The 23,889-nt window shown below is 47.1% G+C and overlaps 1 protein-coding gene across 1 annotated transcript in view; it reads left to right on the forward strand.

Annotated features, from left to right (window-relative positions):
- Positions 1 to 23,889, forward strand: part of LOC104128851 (retinoic acid-induced protein 3) — a 26,115-nt gene that overhangs the window by 733 nt on the left and 1,493 nt on the right. The window contains exon 2 of the mRNA XM_035897110.1: positions 22,135 to 23,105. Within this exon, the coding sequence (XP_035753003.1) occupies positions 22,135 to 23,105 (971 nt within the window). The remainder of the gene's footprint in view (positions 1 to 22,134; positions 23,106 to 23,889) is intronic.

Below are 23,889 nucleotides of genomic sequence, written 5' to 3' on the forward strand. Positions count from 1 at the left end.
CTCTTGCAGGAATGGGATAAATGTACTTATCTTGATAGCAAACCAGAAGGTTAGTGCTAGTTCCTATTGGCAATAAAAATTTTCGCGCTGGACATTTCTGTGGGTGGGCAGAGAAGGCTGAGAAGCTCCTTCATGATCACTCAACATGAAAATTTAATGCCTGTTAGAAGCACTCATAAACTGGATTTTCTGCTACACAGAAAATAATGTTCAAAAGATTCTTTTTTAGATCTAAATAGAAAGCAGAAACTCCTGTGGTAGTCAGGCTGAGCACAATGGTTACTTCATAGTGTCGGTATATGCATGTATGCTGGTCAGGATGCTTTTATACTTGGCAGCACATTTTGCAAAATTACAAAAAGCACCGCATGGTGCCAAGGGGAAAATGTGGGGGGGTTGGTATTTTTTTTTATTGTTGTTGTTTCAAAATTACAAAAAGCACCGCATGGTTAAAACCAAGGGGAAAATGGGGGGGGGGTTGGTATTTTTTTTTATTGTTGTTGTTTAAAACAGCTCTGTTCCTCGGGAAGACAACAAACATACTCTGGTGTGAGAGTTGCCAGTGTTCTTACTTTGTCCTTTTTTTTTTTTTTTTTCTAGCAACTTAAATTTTCCGAATACTCACCTTCAAATTTGATAGTTCTAAAGCACTCTAGGATCAGTGATGGATAAGTAAGGGTACAGATCTTGGGTATGTTGACTGCTAAGAGTATTTTTATAAATCAGGAAGGGAGTGTGTATCTTGTGTGGGTCCTAGTGCAGAGAAGCAGGTGTGGAAGCCCAGTAATGAGAATGTGTTAATTCTGAAGGGCCCTTTGGTAGAGATCCCCACAGGAAAGAGGAAACAGCCCTAGAATGCACCAGAGGAGAGAGGAGCATATGGGTGGAGATGCAAATGCTCGTTCCTCACAGGGCAAGCGAACTGTCCTGACTGGTCTTCTTTCCTGCTGGGTGCTTGAACAAAATTTCTTATCCTTCACAAGCTGCACAGTGTTGGTCCTGCTATCAGCAAATGAAGATTAAATCCCTCTGAGACTCCTGTGTCTCTCTGGAAAACCTCTTAGTGTTATTCCCAGCTATGTAATGGGTGGTATGCAGAGTCAGTCCTGAACCAGTCTTGTGAAGTGATGTGAAGGGCATTTTGCTGCTGGAGGAGGTAGGGCAGGGTCATACCTTTCTGAAGTAGTATGAGACTATTTAATAGATCAGTGGAGTCTCTAGCATCTCTCTCTGTTCTTTCCTGTGTGGAAGGCTGCAAGTGCAGAGGGGATCTGGCTTGCCCCTTGATGGAATCAAAGATTGTCTATCCCTCCTCTGCAGCTGCAAGAATAACAGAGAAGTAGAGCTGCTCCTTGTAAAAGGGTGCAGAGCCTCCTTGAGAGGAGCGACTCCTAGACAGCTGGCCAGAGCCCTTGATTTGGGATGACAAGCTGTAGAAGCATTTGGCCCTAGAAAAGCAAAGGTCTTGCCACACCCACATTCTCCCTGGCGCCTCACCTGCCACAGGTATGTGCATTCAATTTCAAGTAAAAATATCTCAACAGGTTGGAGGGGCAGGAAATAGTTTCTTATTGTGACTACACCATGAGGGCTAGGTCAGAGGGTGTTTGTATAACTGAAGTGGAATAGGGAGTGTCTAAATATTTATTTGGTCAAACCAGAATTTGCAGCCAGGCTAAAGCAAAATCTGTAGCGGATCTAATGAAACATGAGGGGGAAAGAATGGGGAGAGACCTGTCTCTCTCTCTCTCTCTAAAAGACAGTTCAGAAAATACCACCGCTGGTATGTGTTTGGCTGCATATTTTTGTACAACAACTGATGCCACTGTGTTTGCTCAGTCAGGAGGACTCTTTGAGGGGCAGTTCTGAAGCACACCTCTCCTTGTACCTCTCAAGTCCGCACAGCAGGGAGCTGAAGCAGAGTATTAACCTTAGTGGCATAAGGCAGGATCAGGCTAACACAACTTGTCAATTTTTTTGTGGTTGAAACTCAAGTGAATTTTCAACAAAGGCTGTGTTCTCGAAAGATGTTCAGTGGGGGTGTTTGCAGCTTGAAGCAATTCTGCGCTTCCCAAGTCCATAATGAGAAGGTGATCATTTATATACTTGTAATATGTATTTTAAATAATGTTTTATAGTTTTGTTTTCTAATGCTGCATAGGTGTCTATGGACAATCTTTTGGAGGGGAAGAGTAAAGTGAAACACTGATGTCAGTGATGAAAACAGTAGGAAACCAAAATCTGTGTTTCAGTTTTATCATTATTCCACATCAAGATAAGTGGGGATAGCTGCAAAAATAGCAGTCCCTGCAGTTGTGCAGTGGACCAGAGCAGAAGCTGCACTGGACTGACATATCTGAAATGGATTTGGCTGTCCCCCTTCCACACTACCATGCACCTGCCCAGGAGCTGCAAGGGAAGACATGGGCAAGAAATCACAGCTGGGAACCACAGTGGGGAGTCCAGGGCTTTTTTCTGTGGTGGCAGCCTGAGCTTAAGTCTGTTTCAAATAATCATGAGAAACACAGCCCGTTCAAGGACCTGGCAGCCCCCTTCCCTCCCTGCCTCAAAGCAGTAGAGATGACCAAGAGGGGAGCTAAGTTTGGTGACTTTCTAGCAACACTGTTAACTTTTGCTGAGAAGAGGCTCAGTTTAGGAGGGAACTCTCAGAGTAAGAAGTGATTGGGCATCTGGAGGGACTTCGTTTACAAAGCAGGACTGAAATTACTAAACTCCCCCAGTTTAGCCAAGTGCTGAAGAAGGAAAATATCCAACATACTTAAAAACCCTTCGAAGTACTTAGGAAGGAATGGGACTGATGGCATGACCTGTGAGAGAGACAGGCATGTACCAATCATTTTGATGATGTATAAGTGCGAAGTTGTGGTTTGCCTGCAATGGCATGTGAGGAGCTTCTGTAAACATTCAAGTGAGCAATTAATTCTTGTGAATGTTGCAGAGCAAATGCTGTAAAAATCCAGCTTTGGTGCCAGAAGTAGTCCATGTAGTTATTCTGAATTCTTACTGCTGTTGCTTACGCACTTACCAATAGATTTATTTTTGGGAGGAAAAAAACTATGACTATATATACACGGAGAATCAGAATATGAGTTTCTGACAGAATTGTAAGCTTTGGGGTTAACTCCTGAGCTTTAAAAAAAAAAGGAAGAGTTAAAAGACAATTTCTGAGTTCTTCAGATGGCTTTTTTTCCTGATCAGACTATGAAAGTTCCTTCTGAATAACAATATTTAAAACGGATGTTTCATTCCTCTGGCATGTAAGAAACGGGAATGGTTGCTTGCTCTCTGGCCCAGGGACGAATACAGCCATGCCTCCAGTGCTGTATCTCTTCCTGAGGACCATTTAGATATGGAAACTTAGGGTGATGACAATAGCACTTGCCCTCTGCTTCCGAAGCCTCCTTGGGACACAGGTATGTGCCTTCCTGAACGTGATAGTCAAGTATATGTCATGTTCATGGTAGGATATGTGTTGGACTGTGCCAAGGTCATGCCTAGTTGTGCAATAGGAGACAGTGGCACTGTGCAGTCTTCAGCTGTCAACATTGTAGGTTCTCAGGGAGGGGTGGATGCCCTTAGAGCTTGCTCAGCACTTTTTCAGGGCAGCATCAAGAAGCCTGAAGCTGTGTTTACTAGAGGTTGCCCAAAGGGAAGAGGACTATTTTTATCTTTGCCATCTCTGCTGGAGGATCCTCATTGTTGCAGAGATATATATATGCTGTTGTTGCTTCTCCCTAAAATAAAGTCTAGGGATAAGACTCTGTCAAAAGTTTCTGCCTTCCCTTAGGCTTAGTGCTTTCTGAGAGTTCTGAGGAAAGGGAAATGCAGCATGGGCCTTCTATGTGAAAAGGGGGAAATGTTTTGGCTTCCATTCAAATCCTAGCAAAGGCAGAAAAAGAACCCTGTTGATAGACCTCTCACAAAGCCTGTTCCCTCTGTCCATCGCTTCCTCCTCCCTATTTGATATTGTCAAGGAAGGCAGTTTTTTGGCACGTGTTTCCCATTTGGACTGACTGAAGTCCCCTTTAATGCTCTTCAAGGTTTTTGCCCACACATATCCCTGTGTAAAGAAAAGCAAATACCAAAACTTTCTCAGCAAGTCATCTGTGTGAGGTAGAGGGAGGGTTGTGTGATAAGGTTGAATTGCTTTGGTTATGCTGTCTTTCCAGAAGAAAACCATTCCTTTGTGTGGCTTTTCTTGTACATATGCTCCATCCCATCATCATGGCTAAAAAATGAAATTTCTTGGCTTGGATGGAGGAAAAAGTCTTCTGCACAATGACAGTTAGTCACAAAAGCACCTTCTTTCCTGCAGTAGCAATGTAAGGGGGCACAGGATCTGTGGAGCAGGCCTGGGAGAGAATGTGTGGAGGTTCATTCAATTTTATTTAAACGACCAGAAATTAAGGTATCCCAGTCAGGCAAGTAATTGGATATACTTGGTCTTCTACGGTCTTTATTATAGCTCAGTTGAAGGAATTTATAACAGGAGATACCCAGCCTGATCTGTCCTTGCCAGCTTCTGTGCTTGATGTATCATTGGCAGGGAAGTGATACTTCTTCTCCCTCAATATGTATTCAGAATGATAAATTTGCCACTAGTGAGTGATTCCCTATTGCTGCTGCTCATATGAATGCTTACAGGTGTGCTAGATCTTTATCTTGGCGCATGCCAGAGGCTATCTTTGGTTATAAAGGACTGGTCTTCTCCAAACACAATCAACAATATGAAGCAGATGGCCTAATAGACTCCTTTGACAAAGCCTAGGCAGAATCAGCTTTCCATTCCTGCAGTTGCAGGTCTTGAGATGCCTCTTAGAGATTCTGTAGAGCTATGGACTATTTTCCATTGGATACACAAACATAACTTGAGCGTATCTTGGCTTAGGGTCTCTCCACCTGTTGGTGAGAATTGCTTTAGCATTAACTAGGAATCTTGAAATCACCTTTCCAATTTTCAAGAAAAGTTTATATACAAATGCAAACTTGTAAAAATGTAAACAAAGTATTGGCTATGCTCTCCAAAATGGATAATATAGTGACAAATGTTTATGAAAGATCTGTGGAAGAAATGTCAGAAACTGATTTGCTAGTCTGTTCTCTCTAAGATAAAATTTAGAGATAGCCTTGCTTCTGCCTGTGTTCAGCTGGCTGGCTGCAGCCAGGCTTGCTCATCTCAGCTGAGTTTGCTAAAGAGCCCTTCCTTGCGAAACACGCTAGTGTTTTGTGACCCTTTGGTTCTTCCACGGCTCCCACTCAGATATGACCTCTTTTACTCCAACTACACTGCCTCTATCTCGTTCAGAGGATGACTTTTTGAAGATCCATCTTCTGAACACCAGGCTACCTCCCTTCTTTGAAAATGCCAGCACTGCTTTTCCATATCAGGTGCTGCCACCTGGTCTGGCTGATGAACACCTCTTTGGGATTAGTGAGGAATCTCCCTCTCCATCAGGGTTGCATTAAGCTGATGGAAGGGAAATTGCTGTAATTGCTGTCATTGGTCTTGGTCTTGTCTTTGCATGGCCTGTTTGTGAGTATGTGACTGCCGTGTTCCTTTGAAAATCCTAAAGCAGACAGTTGTGGCGCTCTCGAATTCAGCAGAAGCAGCAGATGTAGATAGAGGACGACGTGGCTAGTGCAGGGCCTTCTGTTGTTGATAAACCTGTTGTGCAATGGGAAGGCAGCTTGCTGGAGGGCATAGTATCGATGAAATCTTTGGTGAGTGTCTTTATCTCTGTATCTTATACACACAGCAAATAAGGCTGCTTTTTTTTTTTTTTTTTTTTTTTTTTTAAAAGAAAACACAGCAAGCCCTTTAGGAAGCTAATTGCTCTGTTCTTTCTTGGGAAGGAAGGCAGAGCCCCTGAACTAACAGTGTTTGCCTGCCCTGTGCCAAGCAGGAAACATGGATCAAGACTTTGAGAGCTCTCCTCCTTTGCCATGTTCTTTAGCCTCTCCTGCTTGGGCCAGAGCAGCCTCCTGGTAGAAGTGTTCAGCTTTGCTGGCCATGTCAGCCCTTTGCTTCTCTGATCACCCGAGATCTACAGGACTCCATATTACCAATTTGCACATGTAGCACAGAAAATTCACTGGAGGAGATGCTTTTCTGCCTCAAAGAGCTTGTAGGTTGACATCCAAAAATATGCTGAAGTCTGTGGAAAGGTCTGTGCCATAGTTATTGACATGTAAATATATAGGGATAAAGAGGAGGACTGATGGGGGGAAATCCCTCTTTCAAGCTGGATGGTGAGTTGCATAGAGCTGTTATCTCTCTTGGTGAGGAAAGATCTTTGATAAGCAGAGATCTGAAGCTAACCATGGCCGGGTGACCTTGCCTTGAAGTGGCTTCCATGATCTAGACGCTCATCTCCTTGGCCTTTGCAGTGGCAGGAAAAATATGTAATTTTCTGCCAGCTTTGCTAAAGTAAGGTAAATCTCTGCACCAGAAACCATGCTGAGCCTTGAGATGAATCCTGGATAGAAGGAAACACCTTGTGAGCTTGTGCACTGCCCCAGGTCCTGCTTCAGCTGGCAGGCTTTTCTCTGTGACTGAAGTGGGCAATGGGCTTGAGCCCCATGGCAGAAGCTGGGACTGCCTGACAGATGAGGCAGTACTGGTACACCAGAGCAGGTTAGCCCTCTTGCTCAGCACATCAGCAAAATCTCACTTCCCAGGTAGGCAGAGTTCCCATCTTTCTGCTCTTCTGCATTGTCTGCAGAATTGCATCATTACCCAGTCCACTCCCATCATCTGATCAGATAAAGCTGACCAAGGGACTCCTCTAACCTTTGGAAGCATTTGGTGATGGAGATCCTGGAGCAGTGGCACCTGCAGGGGCATGCAGCCAGAGAGCCACCTCTCCTGTGGTGGAGGGAGAGGGAATCTCCCCATGTGGCCTAGGATAGGGGGCCCTCTCCACCCATGAGTGCCTGGGTGCAGCCTCCCTCCCTGCCTTCAGGCCTCTCCGCAAGGACTGACTTACTCCTTGGAAGCATCAGCCAAGGCCTCCCTTCATGTAATTAACTGGCAACCGCGTGCTTTGCTGCTGCAGCTGGCGCAGGCCTGCTGAGCTCTGCTCAGATCCTCCCCAAGCAGAGTTGCCTCATGCTCAGCACATCCCATAATGGAAGTTCAATAAGGCAACACATTATCTGGCGCCTTTTTGGGACCTCCCATCTCCTCCCTCCCATTCAGCCCTTCCTGCTTGTCTGAGTTCCTGCCTTCACCAAGGCAGTCTCATACATGCATCCCCCTTTCTAAGCGCATACTGCTCGCTTCTTCCTAGCCTTGTCCCATCAAGCAGCCTGCAACCAGGCCCCTAAACTGCCCCTGGTTCTTTGCTTTGCTGTTCGTGCTGTGCTGCAATATGGTCCTACAGGCTCTTCTCCCAGCTGATGGACCCATGCCTGCCCAAGCCATTTGCCTCCAGCTCTGCCTTCCTCGTGTTTTGTAGGGTGAAGGGGAGATGTGAGCTGCCTCAGCAGTTCCCACGTGGCTTGCCCCATCTTGGTGTTTTAGGAGACACCTCTATGCTTTGAAGCCTCCTGCTAGAGGAAGCTACTACAGCCCCTGTGCAGGTGGAGGTCCCTCCATTGCACTCCTTGTCCTGGTTTCGGCTGGGATAGAGTTAATTTTTTTCATAGTAACTAGCACAGTGCTGTGTTTTGGATTTAGTACTAGAAGAATGTTGATAACTCACTGATGTTTTTAGTTGTTGGACTAAAGGACTTTTTGAGCTTCTCCTGCTTGGCCAGGTGCATAACAAGCTGGGACTACAGCACAGCTAGGACAGCTAACCCAAACTAACCAAAGAGCTATTCCATACCACATAACGTCATGCTCGGGGCAGGGGGGGGTTAGTCAGTCAGGTTCAGGCAGAGCGATCGCGGCTCAGGGGGAGTGATCGCTGTTTGGGACGGGCTGGGCGTTGGTCAGCAGGTGGTGAGCAATTGCGTTGTCCATCACTTGTTTTATATATTCTGTATATTCTCTTACCATTATTATTATTACTATTGCTATTCTTCTCTCTTATTAAACCATCTCTATCTCAACCCACGGGTCTTACTTTTTTTTCCAATTCTCTTCCCCCATCCCACTGAGGGAGGGAGGGGAGTGAGCGAGCAGCTGCATGGTGCTTAGTTGCCAGCCGGGTTAAACCACGACACTCCTGCAGGCATATGCCGCCTCAGCCATTTGGGGACAGACTGGGATCTGTGTTCACAGATGCTCTAGAAGATACAAAGCAATAAGGTAAATGATAGAAAGCAATGGAGATCCTGCTGGGATCTCTGGGCAAGTCTCTCATTGCTTAATAATGTAGGACTGCTTGTTAGGAAGAGATGGTTCATTTATATTCAACAACTTCTTTCAACTCATTAATTGTATTAGCCTTAAATCCTTTTGATAAGTGAAGAGGAGGACAGTTAGATTTAGGGCAAACCTATCAAAATTTTGTGCTGTCCTAGAAGTTTAGGATACATCCTAAGCAGTCACAGACGCAGGAGTGTCATTTCTCTGCTTGATGATTATAAATGAGTAGTTAGGAAAGTCAGATTTCAATTGGCCAGCGGAGATTTTAACCATGTGTACATCTAGATTAACCACTCCGGAGATTGGGGATTATCAACTGTTGTGTAAGAGCAGAATTTTTTTTTTAATTGGAGCAGGACTGCAACAGATGCTGTGTTTGCTAAAGAAGCCAGACTGTCATGTAATACATCCAGAATGTGTGGTTTTCTTGGCAGAATCACGCACTTGGATTGCCACTTTCCTTTGCCTTTACCTCTAGTAAAACCACACTGCTGATCAGACAGATAAATCATTATAAATTAGATTTAGTTCTTAGTTGCGTTGTCAGGTAAGAATTGAAGTTGGTTTAGTTCAGTTCCAGTTCAACATGGCTTCAGATCTATTGTGTGCATTCAGTTCTGGTTGAGGAAGAGCTAACCCCATGTAATGTAAGATCTCATGGTAATATCACCCCTATGTACATCATGGCCCTGTAGCTTGATAAAGCCCTTGAAGTCAGTAATAATATTGCTCCAATCCATAGCATATGTGAGATCCCTTCACTCACCACATACAGCGTAGGCTTTTTTTTTTCCCAAGAATATACCTTAGCTTATTCCACACACGATGGGATGTGTTGTGTGCCAGCAGAAAGTCAGAGCCAAAATTTGTAGTGATTCATTTTGCCTTTTGAAACGTAAGCACAAAGGCAATGAATTCTCTGTGTGATTAAATGAACCTCCCTGCAGATCCCGGAGATGGAGTATTGTGTGCTTGCTGAAATGTAACGATGCTGTCTGGTGCTTGACAGCTGCTAGGTTTTACCCTGGGTAAGGTGCTGTCTGTAGCCAGGGTTTCCTGGAAAAAGCACTTTACAGCCTTTTCAGGAGAGCTGCTTGTGTGCCAGTTGGTATTTCATTACCACAAACAAATGTCTGTTAGGGAAGTTTGTTCGTAATGAACAAGGAAGGGATTATCGGGCAATGCAACAGCCCTGGAAGAAGAGAAGAACTTTCTGCAGGGAAGCTGGTGCTATACCATGCACACACCAAGAGCTGTCCCTCATCCTTGACACTTTCCTGGATTGCTCATACCATTAGCTGAAGCTGTGTTTGCTTTAAATTTTAAAGAGGTTAATTGGCAATTAAACCTTCACTAAACCCTTCCCTGGGGTATGGCTATCACTTAGGGGGTGTCATTTTTTGTTTACCAAGCAAAAGAGCCAGGGCTGCTGGGTCTGGAGAGCAATGGGGAGTCCAAGGGCTCCCAGGGGAGAGCTTGCTCATCCTTCCCAGCCAGGGGCCAGCTAAGTGGGAGGAAAGGAGCACAGCAGGGCCAGAAAGGCACTCCTTAGGCTGAGGTTACTGGTCCAAATTGAAGCACATGCTCTCTTTCTCTCCATACTGCAAGCCAGAAGCTTTGTAAACCTCCTGCCTTCCAGCCAACTCCTCTCCATTTGGCTACAAATAATGGCTGTGCACTAATGTGCTTCCCCTTAGCTTAGGGGAGCATCTGGGTTGTCAAGAAGGTTGGAAGAAAAATAATTGAGGCCGGAGACTTAGCAATCGGCTGTATTTTCTGTCTAGTTCAGACTTCGCCTCCTCCCAGCCCTGGGCACAACATCCAGGCTGGAAGTTCCTGGAGTACAGAAGTTTCTACTTCACATTCAACAGCGTAATGCTCTTTTCTAACCCAGCATTGCTGCTTGCTTGGATCCACGCAAACATGACAAGTTTACAGTATCTTTAGTGACCATCAAGTGAGATGGCAGATGTCTCCACAGGCTTTTGAAATCAGGAGACGAGTTAAATGAAGGCATGAGGTGAGACAGAGAAACTATCCCGGCAACAGATCAAGAGATGCTTTGCGTCCTGCCAGCTGGTCTGAATCATCAGTGGAAATTTCCGTTTGAACTTTTGACGGAATGATGAATTTTTGGTTAAAGGAATGATGAAGAGTGTGTGTGTGTTCATCTGTGTGTGTGCAACTGTGTGTTTAAGACTGCATGTTTGAATAGTTTTTTTTTTCTTTGCAGTTATCAGAAGACTTAAAACAGTAAGAGCAGGAATTTTATGCACAGATTGTATTTTGCAGTCAACTCTTCCTTTGAGATTTCTACTCTTTATGGTGATAGAATTAAAGAGAGAATAATGAAATGGTTTACATTAGGGCCTCAGCTTCAGTTCCCAAGTACTTAATCTCCCTGGCCAGGATTCAAATCTATAGCCTCGAGTGCTCCATTTTTACAAAGTGCAGCCACTGAACTAGCCAGCATTTAAAGAGCGCAGATCTTTCAGATCTGCCTTCACGAAGTCAGCAGAGGGGTCCTATCAAAGTGCAGCACGTGCTAAACATCCTGCGGTGAATTTTCTATGGAAAACCACTTTCAGTGGTGCTCCTGGCTTGCGATTGCCTTCTCTCTCTGACTCTCAACCTGCCTGGCTATCACTGCCACCAGCAGCACACTTGCACCTTGCCAGCCCTGCATTTTTAGCTGGTTTTAATAGATACTGCAAGAACAGAGGCAGGAGCACAGCAGGCAGTGCGAGGCTGGGTGTGGATGGGGCTGCGATGTGTGTGTGTGTGTGTGCTTGCACACAGGTACGCGCATTTGTGTGTGGCTATGTGCCCACTGAGGTTGGGTAAAAACTGCAAAGGGAGGCATCATTTTACAAAGCAAGTAGCTGGAGCAGGAGTGCAATCCAGCCTCTTAAACACGCCTGTTTAAATTTCTGCTTTAGTTAGGCAGACAGAATAGAGCACTGTTTCCCCTTTGTTTTCCCTAGGTACAGCCACTTGAGTGTGTATCGTTATGTCATAGATTTTTATGCTGCTTGACTACCAGATGCAGCAGGCATGCACCAAACAAACATTGCTATATCTCTTAGGGAGCTTAATGCCACTGGCGATACTAGGAAGTTGGAGATGTGATTAGCAGGTAGGACAGGAGGAAACTCAAAACACCTTCATGTTGATGCAACAACTGATCACTCCTGGCAAATATTGCACCAGGAGAATCGTTTAGGAAAGGATATTGGTGGGAGGAGTGAAGAGCTGAACCAAGTTAGAAGAGCAACCCACTCTAATGTACAACACGATGGGAAAAGTCGTGGAAGGAGACCTGCATGCATCATCTTGTGCCAAGTGAAAGGAAGGTGCCCAGCAGTGTGCTGGCCTTTTAAATGGAGGACATCCAACTCTGTTGCCCAGCCAGCTCCATAACCTCCACCCAGTGTGAGGGTCCTAAGTTACCACATGGACTCCCCCTGCAATAGTGTGTCATCTATCACCATCATCATGCCATCTGTGCATGCCTGGGGAGGGCCAGACCTCCAGGCTGCCAGGGCAGCCATCTACCTGTGCCAGAAACCAAGCACTTCCAGGCTGCTGCTGTCTGCAGAACAATTCCTCTGGCTCCTGGGTTGCCAAATGGAGGGGAGTCTTCAGGATTTGAGTGAAAAGGCATTTTGTGCATGCTGAAAGCATGGCCCTAGCCCTTCCCTGATGAAACACATGTTCTGTTTTACTCCCATCCCACCTCTCTGAGTGTTTTCAAGGCTGCATCAGCCTTTTTGACACACACAGACTGAGCTGGGGAAGGACGGAAGCATGGGCTGAGCTAGGGCTTCCCTCGTGGTTGCTGGCATATGAGTGCTTGAGCTGTCCTGAAAGGCATCTGAGGATTTTTATGGTCATATATAATCACAGTCAAGCAACAAACTTTACCTAGGGTGAACTAGCGAGCAGAAGTGAGATGTTGGCTTTATAAACCATTTATATATATATAATGTGGTAACTATTACTCACTGGTATTTCTGCCAGGTCAGCACTGCATGGCACTTCCAGCAGTCTCCAGCTCAAGCCCAGAGGAACACAGAACATCTCCCCTCAAATCACAGGGACCCACAGACTGTAATGCCCATGGCTGCTGGGAAATGGCTGTGTCTGTGGAGCAGAGCGGTGCTAGAAGCCCCCACATCCATCTGCCTGAGCTTTGCCACCAAGCACCTGACACCCCAGAAGATGAAACTGCGCAGAAGAAAAGCTCTTTCTCCTAGGGCTGCAGTAAGACATTCTTCATCAGGGCTAGCACCAAAGCCTTGTGTGTTATCATGTTCCTCAGTTACATTTCTCTGAAGCCTGACTGGGATTTGCAGGGACCCATATGGCTCCTCAGCAGCTCTCCAGCTCCAAGAGGTGACATTGGGATTAGTGGCACACAGAGATCAAGAACTGCCTGCCCTGGAGCTGTGCTCAAAGCTGCAAGAAAATATTCTGGAGCAATAGGCTATGAATTCAATTACTTGACCTTACCTTACAATTGTTCCTTATATTTTTCTCCCCCACTGCCCATTTCCTTCAAGAAAAATCACAGCATTGATTAATGATTAGCCTTGGTTGCATAACACGCACCGACCAAAACTATTAGCTGGTCCCAGGCCATGGTTCTGCAGTCAATAGCACATTTGTGCACAGCCGTATTGCTCAATAGGATGTATCTGATTAAGATTAAACATGTAAATACAACTGTATTTTTGATAATTTAGCCAGGATAGACAATATTGTGTTTATGTGAGCTTTTATGCTGGCTGTGTGGGGACAGAGATCTGTACTAGCATGACGCTAATGGATAAAAGATAAAACAAAAATCTATCAACACTTCTTTTTCTGATTAAGTCTAAAAGGGAGGAGTGATTTATGTTGGACCTCAGCTTTGCTTTGTGTCATTGCAGTAGTATTTGATTCAGGAACAGTAAAGCAGAATTTTCTGTTATCGTTGAACAGGGAGGTTTTGTGTGCAACCTGATTCCCAGGAATGCTTCTTGCATGGAAGCAGTACTCCGCAGAGCCTCTTACCCAAGGCATTGCTGGCAGGAGAAACCAGCCTGAGACTCCAGGGCAGGATGGCTGTCTCAGAACATCTATTGCCAACAGCCACCCATGTGAGAGAATCCTCTCTCGGTGAGAATCTCAGCCAGTCCATCTCAACCCTGCAGTGTGGAGTGGAAAAGGAGGGAAAAAGGAAAACTACTCCAGGCACGGTGGGCAAGGAATACTGAAGGGAACACCATTGGGGGCCAGGCAAGGGTACCAAAATGAGGACTGAAACACAAGGAAAGCAAAGGCTGGCTCCTCCAGGAGTGCTTTGCTGAGAGGCTCTCTGTCAGGCCTCACCAGCTAAAGATGCGGCCAGACATCCCCTCTCTCCTAAATCATTTCCCCAGCCTTGGGATCAGCCTTTCTTGGGAGAGAGGAAACACCTCCTGCATCTCCCTCGGCATGTCTGTCTTTCTAGGGGTATTGGGCAACATCCCCACCAGTTGGTATGTTTTTAGATCCCTTGTTTCCTGAGAGTTATGTGCTGCTCCCCAAATGTCTGTGTATATACAAATACCCACTCATCCATATCAGTGCAAATTGCTGCTTTGGGAACACATCAGCACAAAAGCAGATGAGGTTAATGCCGTAAAGGAGGACTGGAGCTTTCTTAGCTGCTCTGGTAAGTGGATGGGCACAGGACACCTCCAAGAAACTACATCTAGAGGAATGGCCCAGCTGTCATGAGTGAAATGTTTATCAGGACCCTGTTGAAAGTCCTAGAGGTGATAAATCTCATTATGTTTTTTACCTTGCTCACAGCCTTCAAGAGCACATGTTTTGTTGTATTAAAAGGTTCTTCCTCGCCAAAGTGATCATGGCCACAGGTGCTCTTAGCTCCTCTCATTTCTTCCTGTTCTTGCTCAGGCTTCCACACTATGAAAGATGGTGTGGCACCTGCCCCTGTGGGAAAGGAGCAAGTCTAAGGCATGAACTCAGCACAGTTTCGGCAGGTGCTCCAGGAGCCACTCCCTACCCCTGGGTTTGCAGGTACTAGGCTGGCTGTACCTGGGATTGCACACGGAAGTGATGCTGTTTCCAGCACAACAGAACATGATGTTCCTAGCAGGGCACCAGGCAGTCCGTTTCCATTACATTTCCAGAAGCAGGGTCTTCTCACCACTTAGGGATGCTCTGGCAGATAATTCACAGGTTTGAAATTTTCTATTTATAGGACATACTTATGTCGTGGTTTAACACCAGCTGGCAACTGAGCACCATGCAGCCGCTTGCTCACTCCCCTCACAATGGGATGGGGGAGAGAATTGGAAGAGTCAAAATGAGAAAAGTCACGGGTTGAAATAAAGACAGTTTAATAGGTAAAGCAAAAGCTGTGCATGCAAGCAAAGCAAAGCAAGGAATTCATTCGCTACTTCCCATGGGCAGGCAGGTGTTCAGCCATCCCCAGGAGAGCAGGGCTCCATCATGCATAATGGTTACTTGGGAAGACAAACACCATCACTCTGAACGTCCTTTTCCCGCTCCCTGCCCCACCTCCTTCCTCTTCCCCCAGCATATATACTGAGCATGACGTCATATGGTGTGGAATACCCCTTTAGTCATTTTGGGTCAGCTGCCCTGGCTGTGCCCCCCTCCCAGCTTCTTGTGCACCTGGCAAAGCTGAGAAGTCCTTGGCCTGTATAAGCTCTATCCAGCAACAACTAAAACACCAGTGAGTTATCAACATTCTTCTAGTACTAAATCCAAAACACAGCACTACGCCAGCTTCTAGGAAGAAAATTAACTCTGTCCCAGCCAAAACCAGGACAACTTAGTAGCACTGATTTCAGTATTTTAACAAGTCTCCTTGCCCTTTTCTTGCCCAAATCTCTCCCTCTCCCAGAAAATGAATGTTCTGTACTAGGAATCTGGGCATTTAGGAGCCAGGAAGGGAAAGGGGTTGGCCAAAACATACTAATTTAAAGAAGGGAGCTTCTTTGAGAGAAGGCAGCTATCAACACTCAAAGAAAAGCACATCACTGTTACATACTAGAAATGTTTATTTTGTTTCTGAGACTGAAAATGGTAGGGAACACGGCATGCAGTTTGGAAGATCTGATGGCTGCAGAGACAAGTAGCAGCTCTGGAGGACACCACTATGTGCTTCTACAATTTTTTTAGATAACATATATTTTTTGGTGGCACACTTTTCATTTCCAAAGAAAAAGAACTCAACCCTTAGACAGGGTTTTTGGTAATCCTTCAATGCGTGCTTTCAGTGCCAGAGCACAAGGGAGTCAGGGACAGAACCCCCAGGAGAAAGCCCAGTGTTATGAGGAGGTGCCACACGTCCCTTTCCAGAAATCACCCCCCTTGCCCTTGTCTTCACTCCTGTCCAAGGCAGAGGTGCTCCGAGCTGGCTGCCTGGCCCGAAACCCGTCACCCCTGTGCCAGGCTGTTTCCAAGGGTGTCATAATGTTTGTGTCTGAACTGATTCAAAGACGAAGGAAATGGATATGGCAGGACAGGGCGGGGGCTGCTGTAATGTTAGCTCAGTTTGACTGCGGTTAAGTGCTGGCAGGGGGGAATTTTTCAGGGAGCGAGGCTGTTCTTGTGTTGCCAATGTACTGCACAGGTAGCTAAGCAGAAGGAATGACACAAGCTTATTCATAACACAGTCAATATCAGTGACCAAAAATAAACATGTTATTTAGACACATTCCAGAGCACCAAGCACCGTCTCTCCCCAGGCATCTACTTGCTTTATTACTTGGCTTAATAAAAGATACTAACTCAGTCCCTGGACCTCCCAGACATGCTCTCTCCCCCAGACCTGGCTGAACTGAGAGGGCTGCAGTGCTCTGCCCTTTCCTGGCAGCTCAGTCCTGCGATGCTGGAGCTGGTGAAGCAGGGCTGGCCCGGGGCAGCATGGGCAGCGCTGGGCATTGGCACCCCAGGGGAGGGAGCAGGGCCAGGCAATGTCAGCAGTGAGGAGGGGAAAGGAGCAGAGCTGACACAGAGGGAGAGCCCAGCCCTCCTCCTCTGCCTCGTCCCACTGCTCAAGGACTGGAAGAGGAGGTGTTGGGTGCCTGCTGCCCGAAGAGGTTAGTCCCTGCTCCACCAGCTCCAGCCACTGCTCCTTCCTATTCACCAGCAACCAGCTTGCTTGTCCAGCGCTGCAGTAAGGCCAAAGCAAGCTCCTTTGCTACCAACAGCCTCCCACCCACAGGAACTTCCGACGTTACCAGCATTTTGCTACTGGATTATGTTGAAATTATTTTGGAGCCTCGCTATGTGATTCAGCTGACAAGTGCAAAGATCTGTATCTGAATTCATTATCTTGTCTCCCTTCACCTCCGTTGGAGAGAAGCAAATACTTCTCAGGTGTGATTTGGTTTGTAGTGAAGCAGATCAACTGAAACTCCCCTAAAAGTCCGTCTTTCTCTCCGCCAGCTATAGTGGGAACCTAGGTGACTGCCTCTGATGAAGAAGTCTGCTCTGTAGACACCTAGGAGTCAATTTATTGCTCACACACTGGTGCCTAAGACCATCTGAGATCCCCCTGGGGTGTGAGCTGGTGCTCCAGAAGGGCAGTTTCCCACAGCTTTTGTATCCTATATGCCACCCCTGTGCTGGTGACTGAGCTACAGGCAACTGAGCTACAGTACCTTCAATGAACTATTTGTCTATGCTGATGCACCAGAAGAAGTCCATATGGTGGACGTCTATATCTAGGTACCTACATATAAGCTGGGCATCACAGCTCTGAAATAGCCAGTGGAGATTCAGCACTCAAGCCATTTCGTCTTACAAAGGTGGTTGGATATGCCTAAGGGTATCCAAAACATCTGCCCAGGACTGCCAGACCTGATACAGGAGGTATGGGAGACCCATGCGCTCCTAGAGCGGTCCCTGGAAGCTGAGAAGATGACATTATATGCCGATGTGCAAACAACTAAGGTGAGGCCCCAGGTGATCCAGCCAACCACACCCGGGAGCATTTCAGCGTACACAGAAATAGGCATCTGCACTCAGTCAGCTGGGCCAGTCCTTCTGACCTTTTGGCTATTTGGGAGCTGAGACACCCAGCTCACATCTAGGTAATAACCGTCAGACATCTAAATTTAGGTGCCTCTATCTGCCAGTTGCATCCCATCCCTAACGCGAGGTGACAATCATCTCACCTTTCTGGTGTGATCGTTGTGCTGTTTGTAATCGACCATGTAGACCAGTGATGCTTCTCCACCCTCCTTGGCAGCGCATGAGGGCTGTGAGCACCGCTTCTTAAGCTACCTACCAGGAGTCAGCAGCACTTGGGCTCCTAAGTCACTTGGAATGTTTTTTTTAAAATGTAGCCCCATTTATTAGCCTTTTGAAAGTACAGCGTGTGTTTGATGACTGATTCAAGGATTTCTCAAGCATTCTGGAAAATGTCAGTGCTACTCTTCTTATCTTTTCCTCTTTTTTCCCCCGATACGATTTGGCAGGCTGTCTTCCATGGGGTTTTGTGTGTCTGTGTAAAGGGAGGGAAGTAGCTGGCAGTCCATAATGTGCTCTGACAAGATGCAAATAGGCTGGCGGTGACCAGCGACCTTTGAAAGCCTCTTGGGATGTCTTCCTCGACAGATTGGGTCCCACTGTGCTGGTGCTAAACTCATCTCCATCACTCCTCCTTTCCTCCTCTCGTTTTTCACAACTGCCTCCTTCTTGGCTGGCTCACTAAGCCTGGGACCTACTTTAAAGCTAATTTAATTTCATGTAAAGAAACCTGGTATGTCCTTTCCTAAGAAGCCTCAGAATTTTACTCTGAAATGAAAGTAGGAAGGACAGGAGGATCTGTCCTAGGGCTCAGCACATCCCACCCCACCCCCACCCCCCGTGACTGCTCTGAGCAGTGCCTTTCACTGGATGAGCTGCTCATCCCTGCAGGCCCTCATGGATTTCTAGGGGGTGTGCAAGAGAGGACTCTTTTGTATGTGTTTTGTGGCAATCACCACATGTGACATACAAAAGGGATCAGCACCCAGAAATAAGCCAGGGGCCCTAAAACAAAAAAGCCAAACAAACACAATTAACAGATGAGACAACCACGAGCGGCCAGACAGCAGCACAGGCATGTACAGCTGCTCCCCAGTTTTGGGAAGAAGCACAACCTGCACAGGGTGGGAGGAATTTCCAGGTTTAGGGCCTGTGTGTAGGGACTGAGTGCTTGGTGTGGATGGGCCCTGATGTCAATTCTTTAATCAGAGTAATAAAAGAATACTCCCAGTGAGTAATATTTAAAATAACAGATGAGGTCATGAACACGTTGGAGATAACCAGGCCTTTGGATGGGATTGCGCCGACAGGCCTGTCAGGCCAGAGGCACAATGTAGAGTAAGGGGGAATTTGTCATTGCCCTCATTCATCAACCGTTCGGGCCAGCAGTTTGGGCAAAGTGACTCAGCGCTCACGAGCAGACAGAACTGCGCCTTCAGAGAGCAGGGCTGGGCTGAGCGAGACACCAGGAAAGGCAAACAGCCCTTTTCAGGAAAGGAGCCCGTGGCTCTCCCTGGCACGGGTGGAAGGGATGAGCGGGGCATACGTGTCCCCACTCACAGACACAGCGCCCAGCGAGAGCCCCAGAGAAACCGCCTCTGGAGCCGGGCATGCAGGCACCCTGCCTCCAGGTGCTGCGGGACCGTTTGTATCCCACAGCCTCCTCTGTCTTTCACCTTGCAAGGAAGCACGCCGGGACGAAAGGCTGGGAGCAGGGAGGGGACGTGCTGCTATTCATAGCCACCGTCCCCACCCACGGGTGCCAGGAGTCAGAGAGGGGAGCACCTCAGAGGCCGCTTGGCTGAGCAGCGTTCAGCCCCGTCCCAGGGCTGGGACAGGCAGCGGCTCCATCTCCACCCCGACAGAGGGGTGAGTGCCCCGCTGACGTCAGGAGGCCTTACTTCATTTCCTGGCACGGGGACCATATTTTCGTAGCCGTGTGCCGTCGGAGAGGAGAGGCTGTGGAACTGGAATAGGCGTGCTCAGCCACACCTCCCCAGCCCTCCAGCTGTTAAAGCTCCCAAGCGGGGCGAGCGCTGGGCTGCTGCTTGGCTGGGGCTAACAGGAGCGGAGGTGACTGTGTTACTGGTGCACTGGGAAGCTGCTTTTTTCCTAGCTGGAGCCTCCCTGTTGCCTTCTCCGGGCAGGACCTAGAAAGGTAATTCAAGGCAACGTCCTACAGGATCTAGGGCGGACCTGCCTTCTGCGGCTGGGGCGGGATGGTGTGCAGGACCATGATGGCTCAGGGGGGTGGGAGAGCAGCTGCATGGGTTGCCACGGCAAACAGAGATTGCCTCCCACCCTTGGCCCTAGCATGGGATTGCCAGCTGGAGCTGGGGGAGTTATGGCAGACTTTCCTGGGAAAGTATTTGAAATTTGTGGCTGGATGGGTGTATTTTATGCACAAGTATCAATGAGACAGGAGGCTGAGGCTGGAGGGATTAAGAGTCAGCGCTACAGTGAGAACCGTGATTTTCTGTGAGCTGTGATGTGACCCCAGCAGTAGCGAAGTGACCGCAGCACGGGCTCCCTTGCACAAACTGCAGAGCCCCTTGGAAATCCTAAACACTTGTGTAGATGACGAATGAATAGAGTTGGTTTCTGGGGAGCAACACGTACCCAGGAGACAGGGCAGAAATTCTTCATGCCTCACAGGACATCTACCCTGCAAAAAAGAAAAGAGAGTAGAAATCAGCATGAGTGGCCCAGTTCTCCAAGGCAGCGAGGTTCATTCCATCCTATTTATTCCAAGGGCCGTGGCAGCTGACTGTGTGGCAAGTACCACTTGCAGTAAGTACCAGTCAGGACCCAAAGCTATGGGTGTGCTGTGGGCAGCCCTGGGGTCCCACGCTGGCTCTCTGGGCTCTCGACCTGCCCCGACAACGGGCACCCACCTGTGTCTGCCAGAGCTGTGAATAGCTAAGCTTATCTGATCAGCAGTAAATTTCCATGGTTAATATTGTAGCGTTTTCTCTCCAGATTTTCGGAAAGGTTTGCTATTTATTACTGACAAATGTCCAGATAACTCTCTGCTATTTGTGCAAGAGATCATAAATCCCCAAAATTTTGTGAATGATGATTTGTGAAAACTCCCGCGTGCATTATTCACAAATTCCATCCTCTTCGTGAGAGTCCAGAGTTCCTGCCTATTTGTGTAATTTGCATTTTATTGTAGCCAGCTTTTCGAAGAGCTGCACATCTCCTTTTACACAATGAGGTTAAAAGCTGGAGAGTACTCCACCATTTATAAGCGGGTCACACTGAGGCATATGTCGGGCTGAGAGTGAGTCAGTGGTATTTTCTCCCTTTGTTCATCCTTTGATTAGATCAGCGGCCATTTATTGAAGACTCAACCTCCCCTCCCTACAATCTATCGGAAGGGTTTTAGAACCAGCCTCATAACTGCAGTGTATTGTTCTGAGGGGATAGGATGGGGGGGGAATGAAGGCAAATGACATAGTGAGCACTAAACACTAAATTTTGCAAGGGGAACTTTTTTCTTTATATCTCAGAAAATAAAGCCCTTGGTTTTCCAGTGCAGGTCACCATTAAGGCCATATTCCCCCATGTTTTGTGCTGATATTGTATCTAAACTCCCGTTTTGATAGATTTTAGAATCCCGAGCCTAACTGAGCAATTTGGTACCTAGAAAGCAGTAGCTGGCTTCTGGGTTCTACACTCACTTGTGCCTGCATAATGGGCCATGAAGCGCCCAACATCCTCATGCAGTGATTTCTGCACATGCTTCAGGCTCCCAAGGAAGTAGGCAACTTAATTCCTCTTGGTGATGGGCAGAGCTAACCTAAACAGCCCTTTATCCCCTGGCGAGACAGGCTTAAACCAAGCTTACCCAGACAGCACTGAACTCCTCGAGACGAGACAGGAGGAATTCACTGAGTGCGTTAGAGACCTCATCCATCCTTGACTCGTGGACTCCTCAAGCAGTAACTTGGTGGTTACTTCTCGTGCAATGAACAGCATTAGCTCTGACACGTCAAGCCTCCAGCCAGCGCAAAGGCAATATCTAGGGGAGGGGACCGAGATCTTTGAGACATTTATTATTGCCGCGCTGCCATGAAGGAGAAGGAATATGAGTTTGGGGCTCATGGTGGGTGGCCTATATTTGCTATTTAATTTGGAGTGAGAAGAGCTGTGCTGGAGGCATCCAGGTTAGTTGTCTGCAGGGTAGGAGGCAGTTAAAGTTCCCCTTCATTCATATCCATAGACCAAAACAAAGAGTGTTTCAGAGAAAGTAACAGAGGGAAAAGAAACAGAGTAATGAGTTTCCTGGTCTGCATTCCTCATCTCTGAACTTCCCTGGCACAAGGTACTAATGTTGTTTGAACTCGTCAAAAGAGCGTAAGCTGTATAATGACTAACGGCTGCTCTTGTATCACAAAATGACAAAGCAGCTCAGTCTCTGTGCTGCAGGGCACCAAGCTAAAGCCTGCGAAAGCGCCTCGCCTTCTCCCTGCTCCCCACGCTCCTATGACGTTGCACAATCCCAGACATGGTGCAGAGGACATCCAAGGTGAATTGCCCCCTTCTGAGAGGCTTGGCTTGCCCTTGACAGAGAGCTGATGCCACAGAAGGGGGTGGCTCTGCTCCCACAGCCCCATGTCCTTAGCACTGTGGTGTCCTTGACCACTGAGGTAGGGATGGACGTCTGTCCTGCCCCTCTTTCCCCTCTGCTGGCAGCACCCAGGTGATTGATATGACAGCCTGTGTCTTTTCTTCTTCTACAGCTTTGGGGAAGCATTTCACGGGGAGGTTGTTCAAGAAGGCAAGAGGATAGCGATGTCGCCTCCCCCAGGCTGCGGCAGCATCAATGCTGACTATTACCTGCTCTGTAATGTGGAGGAGGCCTGGGGGATTGTCCTGGAATCACTGGCTGCCGCCGGGGGCCTTGTCACCATTTTCCTCATCTGCTCGCTCTTCTTTCTCATCTGTAAAGTCCAAGACAGCAGCAAGCGGCACATGATCTCCGTCTATTTCTTCTTTCTCTTAGGCACACTCGGCATTTTTGGTCTCACTTTTGCCTTCATCATTAAACTCAATGACAGGACTCGGCCCACTCGCTTCTTCCTGTTTGGAATCATCTTTGCTCTCTGTTTCTCATGCCTCCTCACCCATGCCTGCAACCTCAACAAACTAGTGAGAGGAAAAAAGCCCTTCTCCTGGCTGGTGTTGCTGCTCCTCATTGTTTCCTTTGCCCTGGTACAAGTAGTGATCAGCATTGAGTACTTAGTCACCATGCTAGTAAACCAGAAAAAAGAATTTCTGGAGAAGTCTGCAGAGGAGACCAACAAGGATTTTGTCATGCTTTTGATCTACGTGCTCTTCTTGATGGCTTTGACCTTCTTGGTTTCCATATTCACATTCTGTGGGTCATACAAAAGCTGGAAGAGGCACGGGGCGCACATCTTTGTCACTGTCCTGTTCTCCATTGCCATTTGGGTAGTGTGGATCACTATGCTCACAAAAGGCAACATGGTTTTAAACAAACCTAACTGGGATGATCCTGTCGTGGCCATTGCTCTGGTGTCCAACGGATGGATCTTCCTGATAATGTATATCGTCCCTGAAATTTGTTTCCTCACTGCTCCTCTGAGGCTGGAGGACTACTCTCCAGAAAACGACTTCCGCCAGCCGACGTTCATAAAGCAGACAACTGCAGCGGACAACCATGCCTACACCCAAGATGAAATTGTGCAAGGTACGATGAAGTGAATGACTCCACTGTCCCTCAGCCCTAAGCACATGTGCACCACTCATGAAGTAAAACAGGTAGAAGGGCTACAAGAAAAGATTTTAAGATGATGAATAATTTAGAGGTAGGAAAAAGTTTCAGACTGATGAAACTTCAGAAATGTAAGTGAAAATGAATCTCCAGACAAGAGGGAAAAGAGTAAGGACCAATGCAAAAGCCAAAGATGTGTAGGAGGAGTGACTAAGTAGGAGACTTATTGGGTGTCAGGGCTGAGACATAACTCTCTATGTCTGGAAAGTCTGTGTAAAAAATCAAGAGTTTTTTCTTTGTCTCTTAGCAATGCTGCAGCTCTTCAGACCTCTCCAGGTTATACCTTGGAGAATATTTATTCCAATTCTGATCCGGTCCCCATTATCTATCTAAAAATTAACCCATCAGCCAAAAAGGAGGTAATGAGGTCTTACTTTTCTGTATGACTCCCATACCTACTTGGACAAAGCAAAATGTTTTACCAACTGAGGCTTCCCAAATCTATGGGTAGGCGATGTGACTGTACTCACCATGGATCTGCTACTGAGCTCACATTTGTGCCCTGGAATGAGACCTCCAGGTTTGTAAAAGAATAGCTGAGAAAGGCTGTGCTTTCCCAGGGAATACTGCAGAGGGGTCTTGTGCATGCAAAGTAGGAGAGATTTGGCCAGCGATGATGACAGTAACTGTGAGGCAACAGGAGGTGTCTAAACTCCAAGGCCACCTATGTCCTGTTATTTACATTACCATTCATTCCTGC

Source organism: Egretta garzetta, unplaced genomic scaffold (genome assembly GCF_000687185.1).
Source record: "Egretta garzetta isolate BGI_Z169 unplaced genomic scaffold, ASM68718v1 scaffold697, whole genome shotgun sequence".
NCBI lineage: Eukaryota > Metazoa > Chordata > Aves > Pelecaniformes > Ardeidae > Egretta > Egretta garzetta.